Source organism: Oryzias latipes, chromosome 23, assembly GCF_002234675.1.
Source record: "Oryzias latipes chromosome 23, ASM223467v1".
Lineage (NCBI taxonomy): Eukaryota > Metazoa > Chordata > Actinopteri > Beloniformes > Adrianichthyidae > Oryzias > Oryzias latipes.
This window is the reverse complement of record NC_019881.2, coordinates 22,209,722-22,234,150: the sequence shown is the minus strand read 5'-3', so window position 1 is coordinate 22,234,150 and position 24,429 is coordinate 22,209,722. Positions and strand designations below refer to the sequence as shown.

The 24,429-nt window shown below is 42.4% G+C and overlaps 2 protein-coding genes across 4 annotated transcripts; both read left to right on the top strand.

Annotated features, from left to right (window-relative positions):
- Positions 1–701: 701 nt before the first annotated feature.
- On the top strand, positions 702–12,573 carry nup107 (nucleoporin 107). Its single transcript, XM_004083231.4, has 26 exons — positions 702–804; positions 2,492–2,571; positions 2,671–2,766; positions 2,836–2,930; positions 3,009–3,144; positions 3,405–3,508; positions 3,582–3,697; positions 3,765–3,813; positions 3,916–3,987; positions 4,599–4,687; positions 4,767–4,842; positions 4,909–5,022; positions 6,294–6,384; positions 7,018–7,097; positions 7,177–7,236; positions 7,305–7,450; positions 8,611–8,659; positions 8,737–8,806; positions 8,880–8,995; positions 9,067–9,363; positions 10,177–10,279; positions 10,350–10,510; positions 10,586–10,711; positions 11,859–11,972; positions 12,149–12,316; positions 12,397–12,573. The coding sequence occupies exons 1-26, from the start codon at positions 797–799 to the stop codon at positions 12,502–12,504; spliced, it is 2,724 nt and encodes a 907-aa protein (XP_004083279.1). The 5' UTR covers positions 702–796; the 3' UTR covers positions 12,505–12,573.
- A 1,830-nt stretch (positions 12,574–14,403) lies between these two features.
- mdm2 (MDM2 proto-oncogene) lies at positions 14,404–23,732 on the top strand. 3 transcript variants are annotated; one of them, XM_004083230.4, is made up of 13 exons: positions 14,404–14,538; positions 16,150–16,176; positions 16,998–17,067; positions 18,204–18,278; positions 19,158–19,291; positions 19,401–19,450; positions 20,401–20,456; positions 20,570–20,648; positions 20,725–20,909; positions 20,981–21,112; positions 21,204–21,275; positions 21,356–21,530; positions 22,381–23,732. In XM_004083230.4, exons 3-13 carry the CDS (start codon positions 17,017–17,019, stop codon positions 22,866–22,868), a joined length of 1,497 nt encoding a protein of 498 aa, XP_004083278.1. In that variant the 5' UTR covers positions 14,404–14,538; positions 16,150–16,176; positions 16,998–17,016; the 3' UTR covers positions 22,869–23,732. The 3 variants fall into 3 exon arrangements, with proteins under 3 accessions (XP_004083278.1, XP_020569678.1, XP_020569677.1); XM_020714018.2 differs by lacking the exon at positions 14,404–14,538 and adding an exon at positions 14,569–15,225; XM_020714019.2 differs by lacking the exon at positions 16,150–16,176.
- The last annotated feature ends 697 nt before the right edge of the window (positions 23,733–24,429 follow it).

Here is a 24,429-nt window from a genome sequence, read left to right as displayed (position 1 = left end):
TTTAAACGGAATTTTCAAATAATACACAATCTTTGAAATCAGACGTATTGAAACATTTTCCTTCCTGACATTACAATGTTCACTCTTGTTAAAAAAGACCCTTTTTTCTAAAAACTTCCTGTTTATTTAATATCAAAATTAGGCACAACTTTAAAGTCATTTAAAAAAAATGCAGGACAACTATTTGATTTGATTTAGATCAAATGCATCATATCATATGGTTAATGTGTTCTTTGTCATTCTGTTCTCTGGATGGAAGTTCAAATAACATCAGCTATTAAAATACAAGTTTAAACAGTTTGGAGTGTTTAAGAAAACCTTTTGTAACATAAAATCTGTACAACACACAAGGAACTCTGTCTTTCAGCAGCTGAACAGGCCAAAGAAATGAATGACTGAATAATCACTTAAAATGTAAATATGACACAATTACACAAATGTGAACTTTTTTAATCAAATAGTGGATCTGAATATCTATTTAACTAAATGAATAAATCTAAAAAACACAAAAAGGCAAATTGATACACAAAATTACAAATAATAGGATTACTGAAAGAAAAGTGAAAATTAAAAGATATGTATATGCTTAATTAATATTTAAATTAATATTTATATTGTCTTTTTTATTTCGTCCTCTCAAAAATAGATGTAATCTAATGGTGAACTCTAGGGGGCAGCAGTCAGCTGACAGGCCTGACAGATTTACCTTAAATTCAAAGGCAGATTCGTGAGAAGAGGCGAAGAAGTAAAAGACCAGAGAAGAAGAAAACATATCGGAGCGGGAATCGGCTCCAGCATGGACTGGTAAAACATTTTAAATTTTTGTGTCATTAATGTGACCAGCTGTGAAACACTGATACGTTCACATTTGTACGGTTCGATCGGTCAGTTTTTGCGTTTTTGTTGTCTCCGGGAAACGTTACAAGAGTCAGATTAGCAAACGATGCTAGCATCAAGCTAATCAGTCAGCTGAATGTCATGACGTCTGTTTAGTCAAAAATAATGAATGATAGGTTTAAAGACCCACTTAGGTTAAATTCTGATCTATTTTCAAAGCGTTCCCAGTGTTTTTATTTTTTTGATTGTGCTGTTTTTTTAGCCAAAAGACAAACACTTGTCGTTCTTGGACACAGTTATACTAGTAGTAGTATGTTCTTCTGCAGAGCGGCAGGAGTTAATTAAACTCCCTCAACTCAGGTGTACTAATGATTAGTACACCTGAGTTACACCTAACCCCACCCCCTTCCCGTCACCCATATTTGAGATCTCTCAGTTGTACAGTTTTGATCCAGATTCCAGCTCAGACGTGGAAAACAAAAACGTTCATGGATCAATTTTTGTCGGCAAATGGATTAAATTCAATTCAATTCAATTTTAAGGGGAAAACTCCCATAAAAACGGATTCCGGAAAAACGAAGAAACCTCAGGGGTGTCCACATGAAGGAGGGATCCTCCCCCAGGACGGACAGGCGATTTACCAGAACTCTTAGAGAAGAATTTACTTATCTAAATCTACAACTACACATTTAAAGTCCAGCAGACGAGCTTCATCCAGCCGTGGTTGGGGGGACAGTCAAAGGCGCGAGTCGAGTCAGAGGCAGGATCCACAGCCAGGTGTAGGAGCAGGAGCAAAGGCGAGGTAGACGGTCAGCAATTGGAGCACGGATGATCCAACTGGAGTCTGGAAGCACTCCCACTCCCCAGGAGGGGAGAGGAAAAGAGTGACAATACATGAATCACACTGCACCAAACAGAGGCATGGAGAACTAAATGATGAATAATGATCAAGAATAGAGGAGAGGAAGGGTAGAAGTAGAAGAGAAAAGAGGACAGAACCCCAGTGCACCATAGTTACCCCAGCTTCAACTTCTAGCAGCCTTTTAAAAGAAAGTTATTAAGTTTAATTTAAACAAATTAACATTAAGTTAAATAATCTCTGAATACTAACTAGTCTGACAATAAGCCTGTCCAAAGAGGAATGTTTTAAGTCTAACTTTGACTGTAGAAACTGAGTCGGCCTCTCTTCCATGAGCTGGGAGTTTATTCCATAAGACAGGGGCTTGGTGGCTAAACGCTCTACCTCCAACCGTACTTTTACTAATTCTAGGAACCACAAGCAGTCCTGCGTTTTGCGAACGAAGTGTTCTGATTGGGTGGTAAGGAACTATGAGATCTTTGATTTAGGACGGGGCCATTCCATGTAAGGCCTTATAGGTTAACAGGAGGATCTTGAACTTGATTCTATAATCAACTGGGAGCCAATGGAGCGAAACCAACACAGGAGTGATGTGATCTCTTGCATTCTCTTGCATTGGATGCATCAGAATGGAACTTGTGGCCCCAAACGGCATATTTGCTACATGATATTTATTATCTTTTTCATTTGGCGCTTTTTCGTCTGTTCCTGATTCACATTGAAATGAAACTAGGAGAAAATTGGCTTTTCAAGTAAGATAATGTATGTTTCTGTTTTGATCTCTCTGACCTCCAGGGGTCAGAATGAGCTTCCGTCTCCGGTGGTTCGAGAGGAGGAGGTGACGGTCGCAGCCAGGAGGAGGAAGAAAGTGGCTTGTATCCTCCAGCTTCAGTAGCTGTGTGTGTTTCTGTGCGTCTGTGTGTACAGTTATATGTCGGGACAGTTTCTTTGTTTCTCCTGACTCTTGGCCTCAGTCCCGTCACCCAGTGGTGGCAGCCCCATCGCTTCTGCTGCAACACCAGCCCGCCCCCACCTGATCAACACTCCTGCCTCGTTGTTCAGGCAGGCCGGTGAGATGCTCACATTCATGTCAGATCTGAGGCTTTGAGCTATTCCTACCTCATGTCTCTGCCTCTCAGTCACCCCCAGGGTTCCAGCCACTTCTTCTCTTTTGGTTCCTGGAGGTCGAACGCCTCGATTCATGCACACGCCCAGAAACGCGCTCAGCAGTCTGGTGAGACCCTGATTAATGTGCAGGGACAGCCGGGATCAGCTGCAGTCTGTAACTCAAACCCGTCCATTGCGTATCTAGAATTTGGACGACAGCGATTGGACCAACAGCTTTTACACCTCGCCCGTGTCTGGACTGGAGAACACCAGCTTCTTCAAAGACGATGCTGCCAACCTGAGCTCAGCCCTGCTCAAGGAGGACGATCCAGGAGATGCAGGTGAGGAAAACAAACCACTTTCATGCCTTCACATCACACGCCAATCGGGTGTCAAATTCGCTGCTCGAAGCTTGTCCTAAAATGTGTTTTTAAACCTGATGTGAAATTATGATGTGATGACAGTAAAAGACTGAATAATTGATGAGAAACGAAAAAGCCTCATTGTTGTTTGAGCAGCATCTCCAGGTACATTTCCCTCTAAAGAAGAAAGCGTATCATTTTTTAATAACCAACCTCTCCTGACTTTGCTTTCTCTGCAGCAGCTGCAAGTCTTTTCCCAGAATTCCTTGCCTCCTTTCTGAAGCACTCTTCCTCTGCGGTGTTTGACCTGTTGGAGGATTATCAGAGCCTCTGCCAGGAGAAGGTAGAGTAGAGCGATGCCTTTGAGCAGATCAGGTTCTGGACGTCACGCTGAGCGGCTCTGCGTCATGTTTTAGGTGAACGTTCTCCAGTCTGTGGTTCTGAGAGCCGGTCAGAACAGTAAAACAGCAGGAGTCCGCTGGCTGCTGCAGCAGGAGAACTGTACCTGGAGACTCATCGCCTCGCTTTACAGGTACCTGCCACTGCACCACAGCTCCTTTCCCCGTTTCATTTGACTCATCTACCGTCTGGTTCTGCAGGGACCGGGTCCAGCTGGCGCTGGAAGATGACATGATGGCAGATATGGCTGTGAGTGATGAAACCCAAACAGACAGAGGATTTCCTCTTAAAGCTCAGTCTCCGGATCAGAACCCGGCCCTGAGGTGAACTGTTCTGGGTTTGTGCCTCCAGGTTCCCGGTGAGAGCGAGAAGGTGGTGGTGGAGCAGCTGTTCCAGCGCGATGCCGCCATACGACAGGGTCAGGTGAGGAGTTCTGCTCTTTGGACCTGAGCGTCTGGTTCTGCTGTGCTGATCTGGTTCTGTGGGTTTTACCTCCACAATCCCTAATCGGTTTAGAGTCAAAAAGTCTGCATTCATATAAGCCAATATAAGAAATTCTTAAGACGATCAATGGACTTCTATAAACTAAATGCTGCTGTTTTTATTATGATCTTATGACTAGAAGCAGACTTTCCTAATCTCTGTGTGGTTCTCTCCAAAATAAAATCTCTTTTTAAAAGAACAGTGTTTTAAAAATCTCTAAATGAAAATCTGCTCATTGCATGTGTGCCACATGCCATGAGGACAAAGTTAAGCTGCATCTGCTACTTTATATTACACAATGAAACTTTTAACTGTTATAGTTTATTTTAGCAACATTTCTATCTTTTTCAGCCTAATTATGTCCAGACTCTAAATCCGCATGAAACCCAAAAACCTTAAGGAATATTTGTTGTACATATCAACATTTAGGTGTTCTAAGGATATTTAGGATTAAACACACTCAATAATCTTCTCTTGTGCTGTTGTTGTCTGAAACGCTTCTTTAAATAAAGGTGAATGTGTTTGAACTTTGCGTTTCTGCTGTGATGCAGCTGGTTGTTGATTGGCTGGAGAGCATCGCCAAAGATCAGATCGGAGAGTTTTCAGATAATATTGAATATTACGCCAAAAACGTGTGTTGGTGAGTCCGTCGCCGCCTCACATTTTTTTTGCCACGCCCCGTTATGTGTATGTGTTCAAGTGTAATAACCATGTCACAGGGAGAACACGCTCCATGCTCTCAAGATGAGGAGGAAGAGCGGCGGCGCCTTCACTGTTCCTCTCGTCACTGAGCTGGTGAGTCAGAAACAAACCCAAAAGCATTTATCATTTTTTAAAATATATTGATGTTTTTCCGCCCAGGATCCAGATGCTCCTCTGCGACAGCAGCGCCCCCTAGCAGACCTGGACAGAGAAGATGACGCTCGACTGCTGAAGAACCTGTTTTCTCTGATCAGAGCGGGGATGACTGAGGAGGTACAGTGAGTCCAGGGATGGAGCCACACCTGACCCACAGCTGACTTCTGTGGTTTTTCACATGTTTCGACGTCCATCGAAACGTGAAAAAACACACACGTCTCTGATAACAGAAGTAGGGCTGTAGCTATCGATTCTTTTTGTAATCAATTAATCTAGCACTTAATCGATCGATTAATCGAGTAATCGGATAAAACGATTTGTGTGTGTTTTTGAACAACCAAAACAAATAATGCATAACAAAAATGATGTGGTTGTAACATGAACAAGCATTTGTTTTTAAAGATCCGCTCTGATGCAAATGTTACTTTGGTGTTTTTAAGTTGGTCTTGAGAAATAGCGGTGCTAGAACATTTTGTATGGGGGGGGGGACAGAAGACTTTGAAAGGGTGGTACAACACCAAAGTGGAAGGCCATTAAAAATAAAAGAATCAGAAAAACATATTTGATCATTATCATTGTTTATATTTCGTGTATAAAAAATGCTTTTGTTATTTTTGCAATGCTTAAAGAAGCCTCGCAGTCCGCCGAAAGGCGAGCTACCGCCTGTCCCAGCCCCTGCCTCTCGGCGCCCCCTCGATGCTCTTAGCTGAGTGTCCCGCGGGGTCCGAAGCGTTTACTTTGAAAAGTGTTCAAAGCAGGCCCGGTCGCCTGAATGCCGCAGCTAGGGGCTCTCGCCGCCCGCCGAGGCGGCCCGCGCTGGTCGCCGCGGAGGGGGTGCGGAGCGGCTGACACCGCCACTCGCTCGCTGCCGGTGGCACGCGCGGGTCCGGCGCCTAGAGGCATCGGGGTTCCAGCGGTCGCGCAGATGTCTTCTGTTCAGATGCTGAATCATGGAAGATGTGCTGTTGTGGTATGCCAGCTCTATTTTGCAGTAGAGACACTGCACCTTGTTCTCTTCTTTATTAAGTGTGTAATGATCCCACACTTTAGACCATTTCTGCCGTTTATTTATAGATCTATTCTCCGCCATCGCGCCAACTAAATTCAAAAGGTCGGTGTGAATAAACGGTCCGTGTGACACCATCAAATCCCTGCGCCGCGCGTATAGTGCGCGTCAGGAATTTAACAAGGCTTCGAGGCAGAGATTTTGTCTCGAGGAATTTTTGTAATCGAGTAACTCGAGAAATCGTTTCAGCCCTAAACAGAAGAACCTAGGAAGTCATCTAATGATACAGACACTATGAACTTTATTCAACCTGATCCACAGCTTTTACGCTGGAATAGGGTGATGAGAAATGCTAACAATGTGTGCGTTTGTGTGTGTGTAGGCTCAGAGGTTGTGTAAACGCTGTGGTCAGGCCTGGAGAGCGGCCACGCTGGAAGGCTGGAAGCTCTACCACGACCCCAACATGACTTCAGGTATCCTCACAGGAGTTAAAAATAACCCAGCATACACTAAATATGCCATGTGGTCTTCTCTATTCTTTTGTTTAACAATTCTAGATGTTTTGAGGCTGAAAAACTCCTCACTTCACACTGTTGACACTAATAAACACACTCTGTTGTCTATTAAACTCTCAAAGTTAAAAAAGAAAATAAATCCAGGATTGTAGAAAAGATCTGATCGAAGATTTGGGTAGATTTGACAAATAAAACACAATCTGTACAGGAGACACGGGATGTACAGATTAAAATCACACAGAATTGCAGTTAAAGAATCTGCTACACCGCAAAAGGTGAAACATGATTTAGGCACGGATAAAAGTGAAATTTGATAGAAACATGATTCTATTGATTCGAATGCTGACGGATTTTAAGAATCCTAAACGTTTCCTGTTTTGAAGCAAGTTTGTTTCAAAAAGCCACGCCCACTTTGTCACGTCATCAGGTGGATTTTCAATTTGCTTCCGTTTGTTACTTTATTTGCAGTTTTATGAACTAAATGGCTGTCATCTCATTGAAACAGCAGCTCCGCCGTCGTCTCATGCAGAAAGATTAGCTCCTGTCCTCCTGTGTTTGTTCTGAAGACGACGGTCTGTCTTCTCCCTGCAGGCGGGTCGGAGCTGCAGCCCGTGGAGGGAAACCCACAGAGGGGGGTCTGGAAGGCGTGCTGCTGGAGGCTGGCTGAGGAGGTCGGCATCAGGAAGAAACCGGCTCCTGACGTGACAGGAAAGCAGAGAAGCTTTAAATATGCTGCCGTTTGTGTTTCAGGAGCAGCTGAACCGATATGAGCGAGCCATCTACGCCAGCCTGAGCGGGAACCTCAGACCGGTGCGTGAACCAGTGGGTGGGGTTTGGTCGCTCTGATTCTGAGTCTTTAAGTCTTTGTTTTTTGTCAGCTTCTGGCTGTGTGCGAGTCGTGGGAGGACTGCGTTTGGGCGTACTTCAGAGTGACGGTGGACTCGCTGGTGGAGAAGGACCTGCTGTCGTCGGGCATGGCCCACCAGGAGGTGGAGACGCTCCCGCGGGAATATCTGGAGGCCAAGTATGAATCCTCCAGGGCTGGAACGAGTATCCGGATACTCACGATCTGATCCACTAAAAACAAGTACAAATATTTCTGGCGTCCGAGATGCTGAATTGTAATCTTTATAAATAAAATATAGTAAAATTAACTTCAAAGAATATAGTAATGGCTGTAAACTGCTGAATAACGCTGAACTTTAGGTATATAAACTAAACAAACCAAATGCACTGCTGTCACAGGAAGTAAATGCATCTTCAGTGAAGGTTATTTTTTTCAAAGTAAAAGTATCAAAGTGTTTTTGGAGATTAAAAAAAACAAAAAAAAAACAACAAGACTGAAGTTCGGTTTAGTGAAATAAGTTTAAAAAAATTAAAAAAAAAACATTTTTTTCTTGCTAAATTGCAATGGAAACACTTTTTTTTTAAATTAAAATAGTCATTTGATCAACATTTAAATTCCACTGACGGCCATGGTTGCTGCACAGCGGGCGCCACCAGACGTCCCACAGATCCCCTGGAAAACCACCAACCACCATTTCCCAAAATGACTTCATCCGTAGCCCCTCCCACGTGTAAGGAGCTCGCCGCTCCATGGCCTGAAGAAGACGCCGACGTCTCCTTTGGTAGATGATGATGAGCGCTAGAGCAGAAATGTGAAAGTATCTGCTGTCAATCAAAGGATTGTTCACATCCATGTTTTTGAACGACTTATCGTGTGACTTGGTTTGTGTTTATTCACATAATTATGATTTAATGAAAAAAGTGTTATTGTGAAATTGTGTTTTTCCAACATTTTCAGAATTTTAAAAACACAGCTAATGAAGCTAATGTTTTGTTTGCTGCTGAAGTCAACCAGGAAGTTGACGCAAAACAGTTGAGTGGGAGATTGAATTAAGGGATAAAAAACATTTCTTTCTTTCTAAATCGTTGAACTTTTATTTGTTTTGTTGATTGTGATCTGCCTTTCTAAATACAGGTTTCAATGACGGCGATTAAAATACATATTAGTGCAAAAAACGTACACATTAAAACCATTCAGACCTAATCTATGAAACGGTAAGAATCGTCCCTGTGAACGGTTGACCTTCACATCGCCCAAGTGTCAATCAACAGTCATAGAAGTGAAGCAGGTGAATGTGGTGAAACCCCTCCTGTCATTTACTGTCCTTCTGTCTTCAGCTGGACCATGGAAAAGGTGTTTGAGGAGCTCCAAGCTTCAGAATCAAAGGTCAGACTCTGTTCAAATGACCATTAAGTGAAACCTTGAAGATCATAATCCGTTTTCTCTTTCTTCTGTGGGATTAGAGGGTCCTGGATGAGACTAAAGAACACTACCACGTCATCCAGAAGTTCATCATTCTAGAAGACCTGGACGGTAAGGCCGCCGCCCCTCTGGACCTGATGATGCTACGGATGATGTTAGCTTAGTCTGCTTCTGTCTCCATCAGGTCTTTTGGAGGAGTTTTCCGATTGGCTGACGGCCTCAAAGCCCCTCCCCTTCCACCTGCTGCGTTTCATGACTCACCTGGTGCTGTTTTTCCGCTCTCTGGGTTTGGCTTTGAAGGTAAACTTGTCGGCGTCTTTCTAAGTCGTTTCTAGTGGCGTCGTTGAGATGACCTCACCTGTGTTTGTCAGGAGGAGGTGTGCGTTGACGTGCTGAAGGCGTACGTCTCCCTCCTCATCCGGGACCAGCACAACGACCTGGTGGCGAGCTACGTGGGCCAGCTTCCCGCCGAGCTTGCCACCGCTCAGTACGCCGCTTTCTTAGAGACGGTCACGCAGCCGGAGCTGCGGCCGCAATGCCTGCAGCTCGCCAGGGAGGCGGGGTTGGACGTCTCCGCCATAACCAAGCTGGTGGTGGAAACGGTCCGAGAACACGATGAGACGGAGTTCACGCATCACAGTCAGGCGCTGGAAACTGGAACCACGAAGGTAGAAACGCACAAAAATGAACACAAAATAAAAAATATGTTCTTAGTTTTTTTATTATTTTCAATATTACCAGATTGTTTTAGCAATTCTTCTGTTTTTACTGTGCCTTTGAGGGAAAAATCTCACCCCCAGCACCTTATGCAAGGTAATTATTGACATGTTTAAGGCCCGCCCCCAATAATGACATCACGCTGGGAGAATCCATTTTTTTTTAAAAAGCAGACATTTTTACATTTTCGCAGAATATGGAAAACGTTTGCTCAAACGATCTACACAGAATTCCACTGACATACCGGCACAGCCACAGCTGAAGTTTCTGACCTCGGCGAGAGGCCGCCATCTTGAATTATCCATAAAAATGGCCTTTTCGTACCAGCTAGAAATCTAAACTTCCCATGGAGATTTCTGTATGCGGCCTCACGACTCCAAGCGTCGCTGGGAAGCTACTTGAGGGGAAAATGCACATTTTTAATCAGAATGTTGTGAAGAAGTAATAGGCGAATCGTTCCTATGGAATATGACATTCGATATGATCATATTAGGAATGTGGCTGTGGTTAACAGAAAACCTCAGTGGCCAAGAAAATCCAAAAGTTTAGTTTTTTCAGATTCTTCTAAAAACTACAGAGTTGTGCCGCCCAGAGGCAACCAGAAAATAAGTGTTGCTATGGAGATAAAACCAAAAGAAAAGCCGCCACAAATCCATTCTGGTAAATAACTGATTAGACATCAGAAACTCAAAGGTCATCATTAATCTCTGAGGTTAAAACTGCCCAACATAAAAAGCTCCAAATGTGAATCTGCTCTCTGATAGGAGGACCAAAAGAAGATTGACGTCATCGATTGGCTGCTGTTTGACCCCGCCCACCGCGCTGAGGCCCTTAAGCAGTCCAACGCCATCATGAGGAAGTTTCTGGGTAACTTTATTAAATCTTGACGCCCCGTCACATGGATTCCCGCCTTTTGAGGCCGCTTCCTGCCTTTCAGCTCTGCAGAAACACGATGCAGCCAAAGCCGTGTTCTCCAAGGTCCCAGAAGACTCAATGAGGGAGATTTACTCCCAGTGGACGGGGGTTGGTCAGACCACGCCTTTACCCGCCGAGGGCGAGAACGCCGTCAGGGAGCACCTGTGCATCAGAGCCTACCTGGTCTGTCATGCCTGCAGAAGACCTCTTTGTGTATTTGTGTTAGGCAGACCAACAGGATGTGATTGTTTCTGACAGGAAGCCCACGAGGCCTTCACTGACTGGTTCAGCCACAGCAGCTCTCCACCCCAGAAGCCGGTGCCCGCCCCCGAGGTCAAGTTCACGGAAAGAGTGGCCAATGAGATGAAGGAGAAGGAGTACCAGGTATGCAATAACCGGTACACGTTTCTGTATCAACCTGGAGAATCACAGACTTCATGAAAGGGTTTTCATGGAGGTTCTGAGTCCTGAAACGGTCTGAGGAGACCGTCAATTGAACGAATGCAGAGAAAAACCTCTCATATTTTTGTGAATGTGTTTATGTAGATTCGCTCACAAACTGTTCTGGAGGTGGTTCCCAGTAAAAGGTTCTTTTAGAAGTTTTCCTGAAGATTTTTCCACCCGCTGACGTTTCAGAGGCACCATGGTGTGATGCATTGAAGAGGCAGATTGTTGTCAATTTGCTGATTTTAAGCATAGAGGAAGGTTAACAGGTTGTGTTGTTTAATGTCTGGAGTGTCATGTTATATATTTCTGCTGTTTTGTTGAGAATAAATGAACAAAAACTCTGTAAAGCAGGAAAACACCGACGCAGTTTACAGTGTAACCACTAGGTGGCTCACTATCCAGTCTGCATTCGCTTCTGTGTAAATCTGACTGTTGTTCTCCTAAGGTAAAGTAGGCTACGTTTCACAAACTTTATCATTTAAACGTTAGTAAAAAAGGCAAAAAATCTATACCCACATCAGATATGTATACGTTATGTTGGTTTAATGTCTTAAACTTTTCTTCTAGTGTTTAAAGAACGTGGTATCTTTTTTTAATTGAAAGATTTTTAATGAAAGCTTTAAGAGTTATTTCCGATATTTACTCTTATTTCAACGTTACCCAAAAACTGTTTATTAATAACTGGGTTTTTAAAATAAAAAAATAAACGAACACCTATGCGTGCTCAAAGGTTTGGTTACTAAATAAAGAACTGGACCCCATAAATCAGGTTAATCCTAGGATTATTAGCAGAGGATCAGATTAGGTGGAGCGTTTGATCCGGTTCGGTTGTTCCGCATCGGTTTTCTCTCCTGACCTGATCTGACTTTTGCACAAAGCTGCCCATAAAAGCTGCTGGTTGTGGTTGGGATGGATGTTCTGTCTTAGGTCACTGCAACAACCCCGTCTTTCTCAGCGATGCCTCTGGCTGCTGGGCATCTGTGGAAAAATGATCAGAGCTGGGGTGGATTTCTGTTCCAACCCTGACAAACATTGACTAAAAGTTCTAACCATCCTTTTGTGTGTGTGTGGGGGTGGATGTCAGGACGCCCTGAGCGTCTGGTCCTGTCGCCTAGACAACCTGACTGAAGACGTGAAGGAGAGGATCTACAACGTTCTGCTGTTCGTAGACGGAGGATGGATGGTCGACGACAGACAGGTGCCCGAAGCATTTCTTCTGAATCACACATTTGAGAAAGTTTTGGTCAAAGTTTGTGTTTTTTAATTCACATTTTGGAGCCAAATGAAGCTGCAAACATCTGAGTGCAGGGAGAACATTAGGATGAAAATGTACTTTAGTTACTGTCTGGTGGTAAAAATGACATTTGTTTGCAGGAGTTGGAGGAAGACGCGGAGCGAAGCCACCAAATGGCAGCGCTGCGTTCTCTGTGTCTGCCTCGCCTCATCTTCCTGCTCCTCAGCGTCCTGCAGAGCTCCTCCAGACACCAGGAGGCGCTGCGACTGGCGGACATCATCTCATCCGACCAGCACCGCCTCTACCAGGTAAGCGGGTCTTCCTCTTCAGCCGCTCTGGGGAGCCGTCTGTCTGCTGGTTCTGATCTCCATGAGTGTTTGCGGTTCAGGTTTTCTCCAAAGAAGAGCTGCGCAGGTTCCTGCAGAAGCTGCGGGAGTCGTCTCTGGCTCTGTTGGACCGCGGACTCGACCCGCTGGGCTACGAACTCAAGTCCTGAACTGAGAAGACTCGCATGTGTTTTTGTGTCTCTGATGTTTTTTGAAAAATAAAAATCTTGTTCAAGATATGTTGTGCATAGTGAACGGAACGACAAAAAAGACATTTTGAAATCCATAAAGCAAAACGCACGTCGGGATTATCCAAAGGAAGTTTTGAAATTATTATGGGATGGCCACAGGACCTACAGCTTTGATGGCAACTTGTGGCAAAGTGTGAAATGTGGCTTTTTTTCCACAATACAGGGGGAAAAAAATTATTTCAGTGATTCTTATGAAATTTCCCCAACAGGCCACTAGGTTAAACCTACAACCTCAACGGAAGTTCCACTGACCTTTGACCTTGGGAAGAGGCTGCCATCTCGAGTTCTCAAAGAGAAAATCACCTTCAGTAAACTCCTTTCAATCTTTTGCCTTCTAACTCCTCGGCAGTTTAGTGTGGAGCTACTTGGGGGAAAAAACATGTTGGTTTTAAAGTTTGTAGATTTTCAGCGGCATGTTTTTGTGGCGTGTTTGGAATATTGTGAAAATTGCACACATGAATCGTTGGCTCAAGCTGAATGACACAATATCGCATACGATACGAACATATAAGTAATGTGGGCGCGGTTGACCAAGAAATTCTGTTGCCAAGGAAATCCAAAAGTTTAGTTTTTTTGACTCTTCTAAAATGACACGGACCTGTTTGTCACCCTCAGGTGACCAAAAAATATCATGGTTGCTATGGCGATGAAGCCAACACTTGAATAAAGTGTTTTTCTTTCAAAGGGGGCGACGGGGGTGGTTGGCGCCTGTGGTCCATACCACACGGCTCGTGGCTTTAATTTGAAATTTTCTCAGATTTAAAGTCAAAATTCCAACAGCTGGACTTGAGTTCTCTAAATCATGGAGACTGTGATCTTTTAACCGGAAATTGTCTCCTTTTTAAGTGCAGAACCTCCAAAGTTAACAGACCCCTTTATAAAAACCACTGGATGAAGGTGATGATCATTTAAATAATAAATATATTTTTTAATGACTCTTTGAATTCATTCATTCGTCTTCTAAACCCGTTTTGTCCCTCTCGGGGCTGCCAGAGGCCTATCCCAGTCACTGACGCCCTGATGCCGAGCCACAATCGCACACCAATACACACTCACATCCACACCTAGGGACAATTAATGGAAAAGTCCTTTTTTCCTCCTTTATTTCTGCTTTTCTGAGAAAAAAAATCCTGAGTTGCCATGGCAGCAACCTCCTAATTGAAGAGAAATGTAGATTCATAAAAATAGATGTAAGCCATCTCAATTTTAAAGTGAAAGGTGAAGCAATTAAAAAAGTGATTCACATTTTTGTCAAAAACTTCAAAAATTTGTTGTCTTGTTAGATAATTATACAAGAGTTTTCTACTTTTAAGGAGCGAATCTTCCAAATTTCCTTTGTTCTCTAAGAACTGCTATCAGGACCACCTTTAAAAAGATAATATATGAGAATAGAGCAGTCTAGTTATGAGGAAAAAATCAACAATTTACGAGAAAAATCTATGCTTTTAAAAGTCATTTTTCAATGAAAAAGTCCTATTTTTCGAAAAAAAAAAAGTTACATTTGGCTTTAAAATGTTTCAAAGAGAATCAAACGTTATGTTTTTTATTTATGTTGCAGAGAAATCGAATTAACGTCACAGTTTAGGAATCTGCTCAATCTTTTATTGTTTGGAAATAGAAAACTTTATTTTGAAAATGCATAACTTTTATATGTAAAATCACTACCTTTGTTGTTAATACATTTGCGATTCTGACTTTTTTTAAATTAAGAAATGTTAGACTTTTGCCTAATATTTTTACCAAATATTTTCTTTTATTTGTGTTTATCTTGGTGTCCCGTCGTTGTAGTTTTTAAATTCAAAGTTTTTCCAGAGGTGGCGCTGGTGAGTCCCCAACGCTTTTTTAAGGAAGGCGCAGTAAACAGACCACCACGCAGCTTCCCAACTGTTTGGAAAACTAGTGGCTCTACGTCTTTTCTGGGGATATTATTTCAACCACATTTGCTACCTAAAGGTGCGTAAACAACATATAAGTTTATTGAAACGCTATAGACACAGAAAACTAATTTAGCTGCACAGTAGCTAACATTTGTGTTAGCAGGCCTCAAAGCCTCGGGCTTTCCTGGTTTAAGTGTCTACCCTAGCGACGCGACACTATTAAACAAGTTTGCGCTTCGCAGCGATAATACAAGCGAAAGATGTGTTAATTAAAAATTAGGTTCTTTTAAGTAGTTCTAATTGTGTTCTCCCCGTTGTATGTACTTAATATGGGTCTCAACGCTTGTTTGAAGCCAGAATCAATATCGAAACACAATCAAGTTTTATTTTTAGTTATCCAGACGTGTTTAGTTAAGTTTTAAAAAAAATATGTGAGGTTTACATTTAACTCCTAAAGCAACAACAAAATATGAGTCCGTTTTGATAAAAAATTCGATGTGAAAAGCAGAGATTTTGTTGTTTGGACTCCAGACGGTTCCTGTGCAGAACTCGTCCGTTGTTAGTCTGAGGGTTCGGTGACTGTTGTATCATGGTGGGCGGAGTCTCAGCCAGTGCAGCGTTTGAAAGTGAGCGCGAGGAGCGCGGGACATGTCCGGGCATATGTACGCGCGTGGCAGCTGCACGGAACAGCTCATCCCTTCCGCTCAGTCATCGGGGGCTGATGCCCGGACGTATTCAGCCTGAAGGACAGTGCAGAAGAAATGTGGGTTTAAACCTTAACCTGAGTTTAAATAATTAAACATAATTGTATTTTAGCTGCGACCATGATGTTTATTAAATCAGGAGATTATTTTGTTGTAACTACAAGATACAAACGGATAAATAACTTATTCAGATGTTCTGCAGTTACTTTTTGTCAAGTTTTTAGATTGGGATCACACGAAAATGTGAACAGTATAATTTCTGTCTGCTGCTGTATTTTCTCCCATGTGGGGGCAAAGATTGATAAGATTATCCTGATCTGTCAAATGATGATGTTAACCAGATTGTGTATTTTTTGTTGTTGTTTGCTGCTTCATCAACAACAGCAGCTCTTTGGAGTTCAAGCTTTTCTGCTTTCAAATAAAAGATACATTTAAAAAAATTTAAAATGATTTTTCTTACGTCTGATGTTCTTCTGTCATTCTTTTCTCCAGATTTATGAATTTTTTTCCCCTGCAAAACTATTTAAGATTTAATTTTAAAATAGAAAATGTTTTAAATACGTGACTTATGACATTGTTATGGTTTCATGGAAAAATATTTGATATTCAGCCAAACTTATTTAAGGATGAGGATGAATGTCCTCACATCCCGAGTATCAGTTCTGATGACCTCCATCCTTTGGATTGCTGTTGAACTCTGGTTATGGTTGTTACCGTAAACCTGGTTGTTGTGGTTTCCTTCTGAGTCACTCTGAACTAGTCCTGGCATGTCTGCTCTGAGAGGATGATTAAATCAGCTGCTACAGTTGTTAAGTCATCATACAGGAGTTGTGTATCTGTGCTGACTCAGCCTGAGGCCTGATAGGCCCACATTAGTCCAGCCTCTGAGGTTCTGGTCTAGTCCTGACATGTCTGCGCAGATCTATAAGAGGCTGCAGCTCCGCTCTGCTCTGACTGCACTTTATCTGCTTCTGCTTGCACAGGATGGGCCGCTGACAGAGGAAATACGGGTAAGACCTGAATTCTTGAGGGCTGAATCCCCCCTAAAGGATGCATTCAAAGCAGTCAGTTTAAATCTACAGCAGCGTCAATTTCTGCTTAAGAATATTTGTTATTAGGCTGAAAGGTGAATACTTTTCAAAATGTAAAAAATATGCTCTTCATCTTTTAAAATAAAGTATAACTAAACTTACCTACAAATCCTCTTTAGTGGTTTTTCTAAAGTCTTTAATTTGTTCTAATTTATCTCATTTGCCGTTTGTCTCTGATGTAATGGAAAGTTTCTTTTTGTTGTGTTAAATTAACAGGATTTGGTTGTTGTTGTTGTTTTTGTGTTAAAGTTATTGTTTTGATAGACTTGGACTGCTTTTTATCTTTAATCCAAAAATGATTTGACATGGTAAATGGTAAATGGCGTATACTTATATAGCGCTTTCTACCTTCTTACGAAGGCCCAAAGCGCTTTACAGTCACAGTCCCATTCACCCATGCACACACACATTCACACACACATTCACACACTGATGGCGGCTCCGCTGCCGGACACACTGGCGCCAACCTCCCACCAGAGGCAAGGTGGGGTTCAGTGTCTTGCCCAAGGACACTTCGACACATGGGCGTGCAAGGCGGGATTCGAACCTGCAATCTTACGATCATGGGTCGACCGCCCTACCGCTGCACCACGGCCGCCCCTCATGACATGACTTGGATTTTTGATTTTAAATGTATAAATGTATATTTTTTGCATTTTGCTTGAGTCGACCAATCAGAGTGCTCCGTGTGGGTACAGCTTCCTGTTGTGTAGCTTTTAACATCAGCTGTTTGTTTGCAGGGACACAAACAGCTTCATCATGTCAGCTGACAGGGAGATCAACACAGACGCTACAAATGAAAACAATCTGGTAAGAGAGACTCTTTTCTGACTGTTTTTTTCCGCTGTTCATCTATATTCCTGCGTTTTCCAGACTTTGTTTTCTCTTCTATTTTCTGACTGTTTTTTTGTAGGGCTGGGTATCGGCAATAATTTCTAGAATGGATTCAATTCAATTCACCAGAGCCTGGATAGAGGCAATTTTTATAAAAAAAATCCCTTTTTTAAATTCATTTTTAAAAATTCTTTTGATCTATACGATTCGATTATGAATTTACAAGGTTTAAACATTTAGACTTTGTATAGAAATACAGTAATAATCTATATAGGTTTTGAAGATATTCATATTAATCTGATACAGTTCACATACTCTAAAATGTGTTAATGAAATAATAAACAAATGAGATTTTTGACACCATAAAGTGTTACATGACGTCATACAAAGTTTTCGCGGACCGGTCTTTAAGATGTGGCGGAGGATTATTGTAGTAACGCTTCGATGAAGGAGGAACTGAGACGTAACGAGACGAGCTCCGAGCGTTTCAATTGGCTGGCGAAATAAATAAAACGGAAGTAATGTAAGTTATTTATTCTTTCTTGCGGCCCGGTCCCAAATGACCCGGGGGGTCGGGGACCGCTGCATTAAACCACTGATGGTAACTTAAAAAAATGTTTCCTTAAGGAAAATTCCTGCCTGTGAGGATATAAAGCTGTTTATTTAGTCAGCAATGTATGCTTAGGTCACAATAAGTGTTAGCATTAGCCGTTCTATGTGAAATTCTATTATCCGTTAGCATCAAGCTAGCGGACTTTTGCTGCTGTTATGAGTCACCAGAAAAGAAAAGGCATAAAAAAATCGATTTATGCTTTTATGGATCGATTATTGATTTATTAAGCTTGGATCGATTCATTATTAGTATTATTACTTTTTCTTTCTTCAAACCCAGCCCTAGCCACTTTAATCGTTAACTTTTTTGTTGCTGATTTCAGTCTTTATTTTCCTGCCGTTTTCCAACATTTTTTGTCTTTTTCCTGCTGTTCCCAGAGTTTAATTCTGGCTTTCTTCTGCCTGCTCTTTCTGTCTTTTATCTGGCAGTTTTCCTTCAGTTTTTTCCCTGTTTTCTCTCTTTCCTGCCTGATCTGATGGTCTGCTCTTTATGTGCTCAGGTCAGACCAAAGGTAGAATTCTGCTCCTTGCTGCAACACGCCGGAGCCACTAAAGATGTCTTCACCATGAAGGAGGTACACTATACTTCACATTTTTGAGATGTTTGAAATTTGAAGGGAGAAATGTCGACATGAAGTTGGATGGTTTGGCTCAAAGTCCTGAGACATTCAGATTATTTTCATAGTTCAGGACCTCGGGTTACAGATGGATGAAGTCATTTTAAAACGTTCTTACTGCAAAAATGTTTTCGTTCCGTAATGATCAGCCTTTCTCCTTTAGTCTCTATTCTTCAGGGTTTTTGGATTTATCAGAAATCCCAGTTTCGTGTTTGAACATCCAGCATGAATCCTTTCAGTCAAACAAATCCTAATTAAAGGTAGTTCAGGTCCCCTAAACCCCCTAAAGTCTGCATTCAAACGCCACTGGTTTCATTGATGCGTTTGATTCCTCAGCAGGTGAGTCTGCTGACCTCCTCCTGACGTGTCAGAAGCTCCTGTTGGAGCATCTGTAGAAAAACACACTTTGATTGGAGAAAACCTCATGACTCTCATGAGTCAGCAGGAATTTTCACATCATGCGGAAAACAAACACGGATCATTTCATCAGGTTTCAGACAGATTTCTGTGCCGTGAATTTCCAGTTGATCGATTTGTAACGTTTGGTTTCCGTTTCACACGCAGTGATGGCCTTAAACCAAATTAAAGTGAGCTAAAAAATCTATAAAGGTTCTACTTTTGTTCAGTTTAAACCACTGATTGTGTGAAAGTATATTTTTTATTTAAACTTAAAGGTCTTGGATGGAAATTTTCTGATTGTTGACTGGATTTGTGTTGTTTTTGTGTTGCTGCACGGCGTGACTGCAGCAACCAGAGAAACATGGAGTTATTTAATGCCAGAAGAATATTTTTATCCCCCTCGTAATTCGTCCCATGATGCATCTGGTGTCCCTGCAGGTGATGTTCTACCTCGGTCGGTACATCATGCAGAAGCAGCTGTACGACCAGAAGCAGCAGCACATGGTGCACTGCGCTCAGGACGCTCTGGGCCGGGTTCTGGGAGTCGACAGCTTCTCCGTGAAAGAACCGCGGTGAGTGAGCGGGTCAGAGGGACCCGGGGGAGACCAGAACCTGCATGTTCTCTCAGCTGCTTCCAAAAGTCAAGGAAAGACGTTTGAAACGTCTCCATGCTTGTTTCAGAGTTCTGTTTGCAATGATCACCAAGAACCTGGTGGCTGTAAATAACAAAGGTAGGTCCGAGTCTTTGGAAACTTTTCAATTCTTTGTTTTTTTAAATAAAGTTGAGAGAAGACTTGACATTTTTCTGAGCTCCACCCTACGGGGTCAAATCAGGATCAGCTAAAAGTGAAAGAAAACCAGATCGTCTATTTGAGGGGAAAAAAGTAAAAACAGTTAAAGTTAAAGCACCTGGGAACATTTTTCGATTTAATGTAAACATTCTATTTATATGTACAGTATATGTTTGATCATTTTGGGTAGCAGCAGTTAACAGCAACAAAGAAGTAAAATATGATCAATGTAAATTTTTAAAACCCCATGAGTTTTTCAGGGTTCAACTCAAAGTTCACATTCTAATCTAAAAAGACATATTGTCAATTTGAAAAAACAAATATGAATTGGAAGAAATGCTGAAAACGTAAATTAAAAAAACTACAAACCTAAAACCAAATGAAAAGTGTTTGTTAGTAACAGCTGATGGTTTGTATTTTCTGTTGTTCGTTTCTTTCCCTCTTAGTGCTGAAGTTCTCCCAAAGTCTGGTACAGCGTTCCCTTGCTTTGACTTTTTCAACAACATTGCTTTTATTTTTGTTCTGCATCCTTAGTGACTGTAGACTAGAGGTGGGCGATTCTGGGAATTTGGGTATCAATCCGATACCAAGTAGTTACAGGCTAGTATTGACGATACGTTTAGGTTTAAATCTGTTTTCATCTGTTTTTCCAAATTTACGATGTAGTTTTTCAATCACCTTAAGTTAATCCTGATCTGTCCCGCTACCTAAAAGGATCATGTTCTCCAGATGTCTCTTTGGGTTTTGGCGACCTCCATGTCAAATGTTTTAACCAAAACTCGCTGTCTTTAGGTTATCCTTGATCAAGAAAAAAAGTTCTGTGAAGTTGCAGATGGAACATCAGTTAGTGGCAGAACCTTCAGCTTCACCTCTGTGTTTGTTCCCGACAGATTCTGCCTCAGACTCTGGTGAATCGGCGAGCAGCCGGCCGGACCGCGGCTCCGAGGTGAGATTCCGTGGAGATTAAAACTCCAAACCTGGAGTGGAGGTTTCCAACACTGGAGCTCTTCTCATCCTTGAACATTCTTTGGTCTGAGTTCTTTTAAAAATCTGTTTCAGGTTGCAGAGACAGAGGGCCGCTCTTCATCACTTGACAGGAGGAGGAGGAGAAGGAGGAGCCACAGAAGCAGCGATCCAGGTGAGTTTTTCCCTCGAGGCCTATTGCTTCCATCAACAAACCTGTTGATCTGACTCCACCCACCTCATCCTTGCAGGGCCGTCTCAGAGCGTGGAGGAGGAGGATGAAGCAGAGGAGGAGGAGGAGGGGGAAGGCAGGAAGAGGAGAAGGTCTGACAGCTACTCCCTGACCTTCGATGACAGCCTGTCTTGGTGCGTGATTGGAGGGCTGGTGAGTGGGCGGGACAGACAAAGCAGCCAATCCTCGAGCTCGGAGAGCACGGTGAGTCCGCCGCCTCGAAACGCGCACACCCCACTTCCTGTTTCCGCCCATAACCCGGACTTTGTGTTCAGTCGGAAAGGTCGGAGGTCACGGCAGCGCCTTCAGAGTCGGACAGCGACAACTTCAGCGTGGAGTTCGAGGTGGAGTCCATCGATTCTGACGACTATGGCGAAGACGACGCGTCTCTGTCAGCAGATGATCAGGTGACGCAGCTGCAGAACCGGAAGATTCCAGAGGATTCCACATCCTCCACCTGTGGAGGAACAAAGATCTAAACATTTCTGGTGTTTCCAGGTGTACGAGGTCACCATCTTTGAGGCCGACGATGAAGACTCCTTTGATGAAGACACCGAGATCACAGAGGCTGTAAGTCTGAACGCACGCTGCTGCGTCTGTATGACACGCCTCCTCGCTCAGCTCTAACCACCACCACCCCTCCTCCTCAGGATTACTGGAGGTGTTCAAAGTGTGACGAATTGAACCCCCCCCTGCCCAGAAACTGTCTCCGCTGCTGGGATCTGCGTCAGGATTGGCTGCCTAACCAGTCCGCCAACGCCGCCTCCAGCCCCAAAGCGCTTCCTACCAAGCCAAACAACCAATCAGACGCCAAAGACGCTCCAGGTACGTTTCTGTCTGATTCAGGCCAGCAAATCACCACGGCAACCATGCAAAGTTATGGAAACTGGAGAAACCCAGAATAAGTTGCTCTTTAAATCAAAGTACATGTTCAGATCTGACCTCTGACCTCCAGTCTGACGCAGACACACAGAGCGGTTGAGGTGAAGTAATTTTAAACGGGTAAAATGGCTGAAAGCGATGAACATTTTTGGTGGTTAAAACCTAAAATTCAGGAATCTTTTCTAAAGAAAGTCGTGTCAAAAACCTTCTTTATTGACAGTCATGGCGTTTCAGGAGTTTTCAAAGGTTAATTTTACTCTCATATGATAAAGCATAAGTGACTGCTTTAATATGATCGGCTCACTGAAGACGCAGAAGCTGAAATGATGACGCCAGTTAGAAAAAGACTCTGTTATAAATCCAGAAATGATGTGAAATGTTCATAAACCTTTAACCGTGTTTGAATAAAAACGTTCAAATGGACGGATCCATATGTCTGCCGAGTTTTTAAAGGTCTTTTAAGCTGAACGTCTTTGCATTTTGTACAGCTCAAAGTTTTAATATGAATTAAAAACCCAGTTTGGGTTAAATAATGTGAAAAGTTGAAACTTTTGGGCATCAATCTTCCTAAAGAATGCTTTGATAGTTGAATGAAGAGGTCCTCAAAAAGATCAAAAGTATAGGATCAGAGGGAAAGCTTCAAAGCTTTTCCATCATCAGTGTGCCTGCATAAGGGATTCCTTCCGGAGTCCTGAGATGGGCACAAAAAGGCTTCAAAGACCCGGTGGAGACCTGGATCCAGAAAGCAGTCCTGCTCCGGAGATCCACTCCTCATTTTTGGTTTCTCTCCCAGGTTGTGATGTGGAGGACGCTGAAGGAGTCGACGTTCCAGATGGAAAAAGAACGAAAAGCTCTCCTTCCTCACAGAGTCAGTCGGACTACAGCTGCTCTGCTCCAAACTCCCAGGATCTCCTCTCACTGTCACAGCCCTCCTCCTCCTCCTCGCAGGAGAAGCTCTGGACTCCAGAGTCGCAGCCCTGCTCTTCCTCACTATCTTCAGACGTCAACGAGCTCCTCCCCTCTTCGCCTACAGCTCCTCCTCCCCCTCAGTGCCTCCCCGAGCTGGAGCGCAGCGTGTCGGCAGAGTGGCGCCTGCCGGACTCCTGCCTGGACCCGTGCCTCATCTGTCAGTCGCGGCCCAAAAACGGCTGCATCGTCCACGGACGGACGGGTCACCTGATGTCCTGCTACGTCTGCGCCCGCAAGCTGAAGAAGAGGAACAAGCTGTGTCCGGTCTGCAGGATGCCCATCCAGTCCGTGGTCCTCACCTACCTGAGCTGAGGCGCCGTCTGCTCAGGCCACACCTACCTCAGCTGACGCACCTTCAGCCCCGCCTCCTGGTGGTCCTTAGCGATGGAAATAAATAAAAGTTTTGTTTGAATTTCATTTAGAAACATTTTTTCTTTTATTGAAAGGATTGTAAGTTTGACCTGACTGTGCACTTTCTGAATTTAATCTTAAATAACTCGATTGTCACAAATTATTAAAATGTTGCTCAAATATATTTTTAATTATTTGCTAATAAATCCTTAATTTGAATTCAGAAACTCCTGAAAGTTGATTCAGTGCTTTAATTAACCTTCTTTTCAAGTTTTTCTTAACTTTAAAATGTATTTTTAGACAGAAAAGTTGATAAATCAAATTTTATTTCAGCATTTTTTTACAGTTTTGGGTCTAAATGTCTTTGAAACTGAGCAGCTGCTGTTTAAAGATATTATTTTTATAATAATCTGAAGGCACTGCAGGACTTTGTGAAAACTAGAGGTGAAAAAATGAAAAAGTAACTTAAAGATCCGTGTTTTTGTGGCCAATTTTTATTTTCAGTGGTATCTTTTTATTTTAATCCCTTTTGTCTTTTTTTTTCTTTTTTTCAAAAGAAAATAATCAAATGAGTCATTTATTTATGAGATTTGGGAAGAAAGTGTTTGTGAACTTTCAGTGATGTCATGGATTTTATTTTGTAAACTTTTATTATACTTAAAAGACAATTTTTTTCAAAGTATTGATTTAAATTCATTTATAAGCAGAGATGACATCTTCATTATTTATTGTTTGCATATTTAAGATGCTTTGGTTTATTTAATCTGTTCCATGACTGTATAAATAATGAGATGGATTCTATTAAATTTGATGTTTGCTTTGAAACTTTGTTTGAAATTTGATAACAACCAGTTTCACAAATGGAGTTTTTCCTTAGTTTGAATAAAAACACGTTTTGTTCCTATATTTTAGAATCTGAGGAGATCAATTGAAGTTTTACATCGTTGTGTTCAATACATAGTCAAGATTTAAAAATGTAGATCAAGTTGCAGTTTGTGGTCGCAAACACAAGGTGGCAGTGTTGCTTCAATGAATCGTCCTAGAAGGAAATTGAACACGTGCACTAACTCACGATTGATCACGAACAGACTAAACCTATTACTCACTTTTATTTCTGGGAAAAAATAAGAGTTAAGTCAGCAAATAAGCACCAAACTGCTTTTACCCCTATAAACTCTCAGAAATTAACATATGAGGCTGTTATTGTTTTATTGGGCACACCGCCCCCTAGGGGTCATTATGAAAACTGCAAGTATTTTGAATCGAGCCAGAATTAAATAAAACTACCATAAGTAGAGATAAGAACAGAAGTAGATCATCCTGTCTTGGAGGGCTCCTAAGGGCTCAGTATGTTGCTGTCTTTATAGCTTTGCGTGACAAAAACTTTGCAGCGTTTCAAACTATTTGTTCCTGTTGATCCAGTCCACTCTGCAGGTCAGGTTTCAGTGTGTCCTTCTCCTCTTTGGGTTTCACCTCACACAACAATTATTGATCAGGGGCCACAAGTCCACCGGTTGGATTT

Bases quoted from the DNA above. Each gene is read 5' to 3' on its own strand.
- nup107 (XM_004083231.4), top strand. The intron at 6,385-7,017 runs GTATCCTCACAG...TTCTCCCTGCAG, and splicing joins CGACCCCAACATGACTTCAG to GCGGGTCGGAGCTGCAGCCC. The intron at 8,996-9,066 runs GTAAACTTGTCG...TGTGTTTGTCAG, and splicing joins CTCTGGGTTTGGCTTTGAAG to GAGGAGGTGTGCGTTGACGT.
- mdm2 (XM_020714019.2), top strand. From the start codon at position 17,017: ATGTCAGCTGACAGGGAGATCAACACAGACGCTACAAATGAAAACAAT. The intron at 18,279-19,157 runs GTACACTATACT...GTGTCCCTGCAG, and splicing joins ATGTCTTCACCATGAAGGAG to GTGATGTTCTACCTCGGTCG. The intron at 20,457-20,569 runs GTGAGATTCCGT...AATCTGTTTCAG, and splicing joins GGCCGGACCGCGGCTCCGAG to GTTGCAGAGACAGAGGGCCG.